Source organism: Orycteropus afer, unplaced genomic scaffold (genome assembly GCF_000298275.1).
Source record: "Orycteropus afer afer isolate SDZICR_OR568_19922 unplaced genomic scaffold, OryAfe1.0 scaffold00151, whole genome shotgun sequence".
In the NCBI taxonomy this organism is placed as follows: Eukaryota; Metazoa; Chordata; class Mammalia; order Tubulidentata; family Orycteropodidae; genus Orycteropus; species Orycteropus afer.
The window spans coordinates 4,224,463-4,235,520 of NW_006921738.1; the positions used below are offsets into that span (position 1 = coordinate 4,224,463).

Here is an 11,058-nt window from a genome sequence, read left to right on the forward strand (position 1 = left end):
ACAGATCATTCCCAAGGCTTCTCCTTATATATAGGAAGCAGACCACATCCCAAAGGCAGCTACTCAGCTGCTTGTGGTAGATCCCACCATGGAGTTGATTGCTAGTCTCATCATGGGGAATAACTACCACCAGCTGCCCAGCTCTCAACCAGGCCCAGCCAAGTTGACACACAAACATAACTATCACAGATAATATTTCTCACTTTTCTCAGGGAAAAATATAAGGGCTGACTTCAAGTTTTGGTATTCTAAGATTACCAGTGGCCACACCTATGCATTCTGCTCACCTCTTACAACTTACAGTATGTGTGATATGCAAAGACTTTGTGTCTGAAGTCTTCCTTCTAGTATCATTCAGAGTCAGAACAAGGTGTTTGTGTGGACATTTCTAGGTAACCTCTTCTGCTTTGGATTAGTCAAAAGCATAAATGGTCAATAGGGCTCAAAGAGAGGGGACATGTGCCATGATGGCCCTGCCACACCAGGAGCCTTCAGTGGCCTCTGAGCCCTTCCTAGGTGAGCAGACATCAAGGAGCTACCAGCCACTTCTGAAGGACCAGAGGTGGTGGGGACTATCTACGCTCTCTCCTTTTGTTTCTTGAACACAGGTTCTATGAACACAGGTGGGGTTCTGTGGTGCTCAACTTACCTGGACTTGAGATGTTCCCTGGAGACCTCCTGGTGTCAGATGGGGCTGCTGATTACCTGTACCACCCACTGCTGCTGCTGATTCAGGTTCTGTTCACTCAGCAAACCTTCACTGCATGCTTCCTATAGGACAGATACTACAGTAAGTGGGAGAGATTTTCAACCTACTTAATAACTAGTACAACATATGTACTAACCATTCAGAACAGACACCAGACATTAATTATTGGGACCAGCTATATTAGACAGGGCTTCCCAGAGAAACAGAATTGTAGGTAGGTAGGTATTAATTTGAAGGAGTTGGCTCATGCATTTGTGGGGACTGACAAGTGCAAAATCTGTAGGGCAGGCTGGAAACTTGCAGGATTTCTTTGTTACAGTTCTGAGGAACATTCCCTCTTGTCTGGAAAGCTTCAGTTTTTTTTTTCTCATAAGGTCTTTAACAGGAGCTCTGATAGCATAGTGCCTAAGACACTTGCCTGCTAACCAGGAGGCTGGTGGTTCAAACCCACCAGCCACTCCTGGAAGGAAGGTTGGGCAATCTACTTCCGTAGTGATACTGTCTCGGAAACCCAAGGAGGGGTCGCTATGAGTAGGGTCTGACTCAACGGCAAAACAACAACAACAAGGTCTTTAACTAATTAGATGAGGCCCATCCACATTGTTGAGGTTAACATCCTACCTAAAGTTAGCTGTCAACTTTTTGTTGACATAAACCCCATCACAAAATACCTTCACTGCAACAGCTAGACTAGTGTTTGACCAAATTAGCACCATAATCTAGCCCAGTTAACACATAAAATTAACCATCACACCAGCTGAATATTGAACCTGTTATTGAACCTTCACTTCACAAAGTTGGACATGTACATTTTTCAGGCCTTTCCAAAAAAACAGTCCTTTATTCAAATAATTTATCCCCCCGCTCCAGGCTGCATGCAGGTGTACCAGTGATGGTGCCCATCCTGGAGCAGAATGTCCTCTCGGGCTGGTGGGCAGCGTCTCTATCATTGCTGTAACACTCTGCTCCTAGTCTTCAGCCTCGCACTCACTGGTGCTTTCCACCAGGGTTGTACTAGGTGCAGGCAGGCCCATCAGTGAAAGAGGAGTGTCCAGATTACATGCAGGAAGCAGCATTAGGAGTGAACCTTTTGCATCTTCATCTCAGTTTGAAAGAAAAGCTGTTGTTCAACGTGCATTCCCCTCTTTCTGAGGATAGGCAAATCAAAGCCTTTGAGAGCTAAAAGGACACTTAAAAGATTATCCATCCCAGTGGTTTTCCAACTGGTTTTGTTCTGAGCAGAGCCCTTTTCACAAAAGAAATCTTACTTGGAAATCCAATCTATGAAACAGATACAGATGGATTTGGAATGCTTGACTGAGGTGGGTCCTGAAGACTCACCTCTGAGGCATCCTCATAAGCTAAGGACACCTGGTAGCACAGTTTGGAAAACACCAAATTAGGCTCCTTCTTCATTCACACACATACACTGTGAGCTAGAAAGGAGATGGGACCCATCCATGGTGTCAGCTGGTTTGTGTCATATGGATGGGATCCAGGCTCCAAACTGCTGGTCCACTGCCCTTTCCTTCAGGCTGCTTTTACCACTCATTGTATGTGCAGTTATAGCTTTCTGTATGTGGGAACCCAGAAGCCAGCAGTGAAGACACCATAACTACTCTATTTGTATAGCTCTTCACTCTTTATAGATCTCTTTCCCATCTACTGACTGATAAGTTATTCACAACAATCCAAATGAAAAAACCAAGAGAGATTCAATGATTTGCTCAAGGGCATGGATCTAGAAATTAGAACCAGTTCTAAACGCAATGTAACTTTTACAGAGGTTAGTGCACGTGTCATGCTGCTTCACAAACACACTAAATTAATAACAACAACAAAGTGTGGTCTTGCACCAACATCTTCAATATCGCCTGGGGACTTCTCAGAGGTGCAAATTCTCAGCTCTACCCCAGACCTACTAAATCAGAAACTCTGGTGGTGGGGCCCAGCAATCAGTTTTTTTCAACAAGGCCTCCAGGTGACTCTGATGACACTGGTGCCTGCTAAAGTTTTAGAACCACCATGCTAAGGAACAGGGTCATAACTGTCTGATGCTTCTAAATCATATTAGTATTTCTTTGTTATACACCACTGTCTTAGTTCTCTACTGCTGCTGTAACAGAAATACCACATGTGGATGGCTTCAACAAACAGAAAATTATTCTCTTACAGTTTAGGAGGCTAGAAATCCCAATTCAGAATGCTAGCTCTAGAGGAAGACTAGGCTAGAAGTCCAAGTTCAGAGTGCAGACGTAGGGGCCAAGTGGGGCCCCTTGACCTTGGACTTCAGCTCTGCCTTCCAGGGCCACCGGAGCACTGGTGGCGTCTTCTGGCTCACACAGCCGCTGGCTGCTGAGGCTGATGAACCCAAGATTGGCAGGTAAAGTGACAGATTGTTGGCTCACAGGCTGAAAAGGCAACAATCCCAAGATCAGCAGCAACATGGCAAGCAACATAGCAAGCTACTGGTTCAAGTCTAAGAACCGATGATGAAGACTGAGCCAAATACAGGATCCTTTCTATATACACAGGAACGAGGCCATTATTCAAAGGCAACGCTCCTTCCACTGTGTAACTGCTCACATCAGAGCCTACCATAGAGGTGATTACACAATGTCCAATAGCATCATGGGGAACAGCTACATCCACTCAAGCCACTCAAAATCACAGCCCAGCCAAGTTGATACATAACCTTAACTACCACAGCCACATAGTGTGACATAATGTGATATCATAAAATGAAAGACAGGCCATCTGCCACCCTATACTTCCATCACCCTTTCTCAATTAGTTTAGAATAGAGTTTTCAGGGCCTCAAATCATTACCTGAAGGAGCACTTTTCATACTTTGATGTGTGTATGAATCACCTGGAGCTATTATTGCATGAGAGAATCTGATTCAGCAAAAATTAATATTTAGTACATATAATGAAAGATTGTGGCTCTAATCCCTTTCAAGACACATATAAATCTTCTTCTGAATACTTATACAGATTTCCCAATGCCCCAAAATTATCCCCTAAGTTATAAAAGCAGAGAAAAGAGATGTTCTAAGGACCTGAGATCCCAACTGCTCCAATTCAAACTGGACATAATAATTTACCACAAGGCATCTGAGGGCTAAGAGTGAAGCCAACTTGTTATTAAAGGATATTCCATGCAATCTCTTCTTTATAAAGACAATAAGGTGGTCTGAATGAGGGAGAGAATAATCACTTGGACAGATAACTTCCAAAGTTACAAGGGGAAATATCCCAGAAGCACGTCCTTTGTAATAAATGCTATACAGGTAATTGCTTCCACCTGATTGAAGCATTGTGCAGAATCCTTGGTGAATTTGATTGAAAAGATAGATCAACCTACAATTAATCCATTTTTGTATACTGAGTGGTTGGTCAGAACATCTTACTTAAACTCAAAAGGCCTTTTCTGGGAACATTACAAATTGACACAACCAACATAAAATTAAGAGGCCAGAGCTGAATCTCTTTTCTGGTCATCAAAAAAAAAAAAAAAAATCGTGTGATTGAATGATGACTTCTTCTCAACTCAAAGTAACATCTAAGGACTACCTGGATTGTGGCCCAAAGCTACAATAAACCATAGTTTATTGGTGAGCTGTGTTGATACTTCTCTATTCCAAGAATCTTCATTTAACCACACCTTATTGGGTGATGTGCTCTCCAAGTCTCAAGTTTAGTCAGGCTATTAACCTTGCATTGAATGGGATATTTTATGGTGCGGTGGTGTAAAAATGAGCCAGTCCTTTCAGCTTCAAAAGTCCTATGATTTACTATCCTAAATATGTTCCTTGATATCTTTACACCATTTATTGATTCTTCTTCAAATGACAGACAGAAAGGAGGCTAAACAATACTCTAGTGGAAAAACAGGCGCTATGACCGTAAATCAGCAATAGAACACCAAGCTTTAGGTAGCAGCATTGCTTCATTCATTCATCTGCACAAATATAAATATTTATTCTGTGCATTCTCAAAAGGAGAATTAAAGCAGAATGAGTTCAGTTAGGCTCATTAAAAAAGCAGAGTTTATTAAAGCATTGCAGTGATCTGTCAAAGTAATAATATGCTTTCTTAAATTTCACCCACCAGAGTCCAAGAAGCCAAGGTGGCCTTTCTCCAAAAGGGGAGTGGTGAGTGTTGCATGATGTCACTTTTGTTTTAATTAAACCTCCTGTAGCTAATGGTTAAAGCACGAGGCCGCTAACTGAAAGGTCAGTGGTTCGAAACCACCACTTTCTCAGCAAGAAAAAGATGTGGCAGTCTGCTTCCATAAAGATCTGCAGCTCTGGAAACCCTATGGGGCAGTTCTGTTCTGTCCTACAGGGCTGCTATAGGTCAGCCGTCAACTCAACAGCACTGGGTTTGGTTTTTGGTAGCTAACAAAGTAAGAAATTGCTGGAGAGCCTCTTCATTCTGCTTTATCTTTGCATAAAGGCAAATGGCAAGCGAAATATAAACGATATCATCACATTCATAGTATTGGCAATAGAACATGCCAAATGGTGCTATTTTGTGCAGCTAAACAGTGCTAATTGTCAGTGGCTAATGAGCTCTGCAAAAAAAACAAAGAAATCCTAATATTGTTAATGTTTTACAACTCTAAATGTATAACTCAACACAGCTTAGGAAACAGCTCACTTGAGGATGTAAACTTGCACAAATGTATGCCCCAGTTTGTAGGTTGTGTTATGCATACTGAGAACGTTGAAAGATTAATGAGATATTACAGTCACAGATTCCACAAATACATTTCTATTTCTGGAAAAGTTGGTTGCATTAGTGCTAACTCCAAAACCAAACCAAACTCATTGCCATCAAATCGGTTCCAACTCATAGTGACCCCTCCTTGGGTTTCTGAGGTGGTATCTCTACAGAAGTATATTGCCCAGTCTTCCTTCAGAACAGTGGCTGGTGGGTTTGAACTGCCAGCTTTCTGGTTAGCAATCAAATGCCTTAGGCACTCCATCACCAGAGCTCCTAGTGAGTTTTTTAATTCAGTTTTTGTTCTGCTGATGATTGAAGAGTTACAAATCTAACCCAGTGGTCTCTGCTTCTTTACTGCCTAGGACAAGGGTTGGCCATGGTAGCCAACCCCCACTGGTATGTTGTGTGAAAAAGGAGGGAGTGTTAGTCACCACACCCAACCCTTCCCTTCTGTTTTCTGGAGGAAGAGAAGATGCTGGCTGTGTGTTCTCCCAGCAGTTGTTGCTAGCTGTCATGGAGTCGACCCCTGACTCAAACCAAAAAAAAAAACCAAACACACTGCCATGGAGTTAGATCCAACTCATAGCAAACCCCTCCTTGGGTTTCTGAGGTGCTAACACTATGAAAGTAGATTGCCCAACCTTCCTTCCAAGAAGTGGCTGGGGGTTTGAACCGCCAGGCTTCTGGTTAGCAGTCACTCCCTTCTTTCTTTCTGCCTTTCCTTCTTCCCATTCTTCCTTCTTTCTTTCCTTCTTTCCTTCCTACCCAACCAATAACAACATCAGTAATAAAAGCAAATACATATATCATGTTTACCACATTTCTATTTACATGTGCTCCTGTTTATGTCTGTCATAGTTTACATATGTCAACTCATTGATTCTCACAACTCAACAAGGTAGGTAACATTATTATTGCCATTTTACATTTAGGCGCCATGCTATCAGATGGTGATCCCATATACAACAGAATGAAATGCTGTCAGGTCCTGCATCATCCCCATGACAAGTTGTGTATAGGATTTTCATTGGCTGATTTTTTTTTTTTTTTTTTTGGTAAGTCAACCACCAGTCCTTTATTCCTACTCCATCTTAGTTTATAGCTTTTGCTGGAACCTATTCAGCATCATAGTGATACTCAAGCCTACACTGACAAAGGAATGGCAGTTGTGCCTGAGGTGCCCTGGCTGTGATTTAAAGCCAGGACTCCAGCACGGAGAGCAAGAATTCTACCACTGAGCTACCAACGCTCCCCTCCTGACACCAGCTGCATACCTATATACTGCAGTCAACAGTAGCGATGAGGGTCCCATGAGTAGTTACTGTCACTCTTTCTGTTGAAAATCTACCCATATGGCCACTCCAATCAGTTTGTGATCAGTTGTTGACATCTGCATTGGGGGTTTTGGGGATACACACATCATTTTTTTAAGTCCAGTAGCTAAATTAAAAGCCCCCTGAGTTTCTAATTCCAATTGCTCTACTTATTGCTGTGTGACCTTGGCCAAATATGTTAATCTCCCTCAGCTTCAGGTTCTTTCTCTATAAAAGGCAGATGAAAATAGAGCTACCCTCATAGAGTGTTTGTGAGTAATAAATATAGCAATACATGTGGAACGTCTCCAAGTCTCAGCACATCATAAACACTCAATCTACACCAGCCACAACTGTTTTTAGGATTTTTCTTAATTAGGATTTGAAAAACAACTTCTTCTCATAACCATATATTTGAGTGACCTTCACATTATTTCTGCAAGAACAGAAAGTTTATATGGGACACAGTCTAAACATTCAAGCTGCAAAGCATGAACTGTGAGTAAAACTGTGACTCCTTTGTCAGCAGTACTGGTGATCTTCAGTCATTCTCACTTGCCACTCTTTCAGGGCATTCTTTGACTGTTTTCCTGGCAGGTCTGACACAGGGCCTATCACATAGTCTTCCCTGTGCCTTTCCTCATCTAAATGAGGCTATGCCAGTCACCTCTCCAGTCTGAAGGCCCCAAACCAAAAAACCCAGACTCACTGCCATCAAGTTGTTTCCGACTCATAGCAACCCCATTGGGTTTCCGAGACTGTAATCTTTATGGAAGTAGATCACCCAGTCTTCCTTCTATGGAGCAGCTGGTGGGTTTGAACCAGTGACCTTCTTTTTAGCAGTCAAGTACCTTATACATTATCCCACCAGAGCTCCTTAAAGGTCCCAGAGAAGAGGTATCTCCCATAAGCTTCTCCAAAGCAGGGAAGTTTGAAAGGTCACTGGGGAAATAGGATGAGTTTTCAGAAGGGAAGGGCTTATCTGAGAAAGAGATACTCCTGAAGTTGTGACAATCCATCTGTTTTTTCTCTGTAAAGAAGCAACATGTTCCACATACATGTGTGGGGTATCTGTATGTGCCAAGCATTGGACTAGATACCCAGGGTAACCCAGATATCCACTACCAGCTCACCACTGAAAAGCTGGCACCAACCTATAAATTGGGCTTAAAAATGCACTAAATGGCACACACAATGTTGGAAGGACAGTCATGGAGATGCAAAAATGTAATTTAAAAAAATAATAAAAAGAATATGTAATTAGTGGAATGGCAAGATGTTTTTAGCAATTTTAAGAGAAATTCATTTCTTTAAGCTTTGTTTTGTAAAAACAAAGATGTGAGATCTGGTCCCCTTAAAATCAATACCCACATTTCCTTCCTTCATCCTCTTGGCTTGAATCACCAAGTGATCCTTATCTATATAAATGATAATCCCATGTCAAGATGACAAACAAATTTCCCAGTTGTACTTTCCAATCTATTATAGGTTTTTCTTTTCCTTCCTTCCTCGTTCCCTTCCTTCTTTCTTTCTGCCTTTCTTTCTTCCCACTTTCCTTCCTACCCAACCAATAACAACATTAGTAATAAAAGCAAATACATATATCATGTTTACCACATTTCTATTTACATGTGCTCCTGTTTATGTGTGTCATAGTTTACATATGTTTACTCACCGATTCTCCAACTCAACAAGGTAGGTAACGTTATTATCGCCATTTTACAAATAGGGAAACTGGGGTTCAGAGAGGTTGAGTAGCTTGCCTGAGGTCACACAGCTAATAAGCAGCAGAGCATGGATCCACCCAGCAGACCCAAGCAGTCTGGCTCTGAGTCTGTTTTAGTCATGACATGGCACTGCTCCTCCAACTGTGAGGCTCCCTATAATAAGGCCGGGACAGTCTCCACTCTTTCTCATCAGAGCTCACAAAGATCTGGTCTGTTCTCAGAAAGGCAGTATCATCTCTTTGTCAATCACCCCAAAATGTATATATTCAACCTCAACTTTCAATTATGCTCCAGTTCCATGTCACCATTGCCTAGCACAAGTTTCCTTTTCATTCACCTCTTAGTTACTAGATTTGAGACCCTGGAATAAACAAACCTTAGCGTTTTCTTTGCCTCCAATATCCTCTCAAATACCCTTTAAATGCTTATCTTTTCCTCTTCCAACAAATGCCATCCTAGTGAAGGAACAAAGCACTAAATGAGCCTATAACTCTTATGAGTTAATGTGGCCTCTGTCCGAGAGGAATGTCTCCGCCCTACTTACTGGATGTTCCACCCAAGTGCTTTGGCCAGGAAGCTGGTCAAACACACAACAAACCACAGTGTGTGCCCTTCAAGATATGCAACTGGTGCCCACTTTCCCCCAACTCCAACGCTGCTTCCATTGTCTTCTCTGGTTTCTTTCCCAACTTGCTACTGATTTCTTTTATTATTATTATTATTTATTTCCACAACATACAGTCACTATGGTTTCAGACATCAACAAAAGGCACATGTCCCAGTTGCTGTAGGAGGTCCCCAACTGGCTCCAAGATTCCTTTGCTACTAGGGAAACTAATACGTTTACAATAGGGTTCCTCTTTCAGGGCCATAACCCCACCAGAGCAAGCAGCCCCAGCCCTGTGTTGCTTCCTGTGGCACATTCTGACACTGTCATGGGCACTCCTTTCATATCCACAGGCAGTCCCCAACACTAGATAACCTGTGCTTTCTCTTTTCCATTAACATAAAGTTGATGAACTTCTACCAAACAGCTTAGATCTGTGCGTCACGCACCCTGAGGCACTACAATAAGTTAGAAAATTATTTCTGATCAACATGTAGTTGGAATGCAGCCAAACTGCCTTTATAACGCCTTATATGTTGTTTACTGCCTGATTCAGTTGATAAAATGAGCCCTTTACATGGGTAATTCAAGATGTTGCAACAGAACAGGGAATGAGGCAAAAATAAAAAATTCTTATGATATATTAAATGGAAAAGATGTGTAAATATGATACCATTTAAAAATTAATTATGAATATGTTCAGAAAAAAGTATTTTCAGTGGCAATCTAGAGGTGAGGATTATTTTCTTTGTATTTTTCTGTTTTCCCACTTTTTCTGCTATAATCATGTATTACCTTTGTAATTAGATTTTAGAAACATATTATTAAAAATAGGAGCTCTGGTGGCATAGTGCCTAAGGCACTTGACTACTAACCAGAAGGCTGGCAGTTCAAAGCCACTCCTCGGACGGAAGACTGGGCAATCTGCTACCGTAGAGATACCACTCCGGAAACCCAAGGTGGGGTCACTATGAGTCAGAACCCACTTGACAGCAGTGAGTTTGGTTTTTTTTTTTTGGTTTATTATTAAAAATTATAACAATAATAAGAGAGTAGTTCCATTCTGAGGAAACTACAGTTTCTAGCATATTCTGGTATTATTTCTCACTGCCATTGAGTCAGGTCCAACTCATAGCAACCCCTCCTTGGGTTTCTGAGGTGGTATCACTATGGAAGTAGATTGCCCAACATTCCTTCTGAGGAGTGGCTGGTGGGTTTGAACTGCCAGCCTTCTCATTAGCAGTCAAATGCCTATGCTACCAGAGGTATTCTTTAGCATAGAATCAAAGGCACTATGCTACCAGAGGTATTCTTTAGCATAGAATTATTGTGTGGTACAAATTCTGTTAATCCTCAGAGCTTTAGTTAGTAACCTGCTGATGAAGGCTTGAACTAAATAGTCTCTGAGGCATCTTCTGATGCTAAAGTCCTATGATCCAGAATTCAGAAAACTAAAACTGTGAGGGTGTTGTGTTATCCTATTGGGTGGTCACTGGACTTACAGTCCTTCTATTTGCTTTAGGCCCATTCTAGCCTTGCCTTTTATTTATTTTCACTAGTAAAATGAGAAGTTTGGAAAGCCACTGGCCTCTCTTCTCAAGGTCTGACATTCTGTGGGCCTGTGGGTCCCTTGGTGATGCAAATGGTTAATGATCTCTGCTGCTAGCCAAAAGGTTGGAGCTTTCGATACACCCAGAGGCACCTCAGAAGAAATGCCTGGTTATCTGCCTCCTAAAAATCAGCCACTGAAAATCCTGTGGAGCACAGTTTACTCTGACACACATGGGGACACCATACATCAGAGTCAACTCAATGGCAACTGAGTAACTGGTGGCTCTATGACTCAGAAATGGCTTTGCAACTGCTAATGGCTTAAAGACAATGTGTGATGTGTCCTAATGAATGTTAGAGGATGAATCAAAGATACTGAGGCTAACAAAGTTGTGTCCTTCAAGAATTCATGTTTGAAAAT

General features: G+C 41.8%; 1 protein-coding gene across 1 annotated transcript in view; it reads left to right on the plus strand.

The window, feature by feature from the left end:
* PLEKHG7 (pleckstrin homology and RhoGEF domain containing G7) overlaps positions 1 to 11,058 on the plus strand; it is a 58,057-nt gene that overhangs the window by 5,074 nt on the left and 41,925 nt on the right. The window contains 3 exon segments of the mRNA XM_042781686.1: positions 609 to 729; positions 4,818 to 4,865; positions 5,170 to 5,237. Of these exon segments, the coding sequence (XP_042637620.1) occupies positions 609 to 729; positions 4,818 to 4,865; positions 5,170 to 5,237 (237 nt within the window).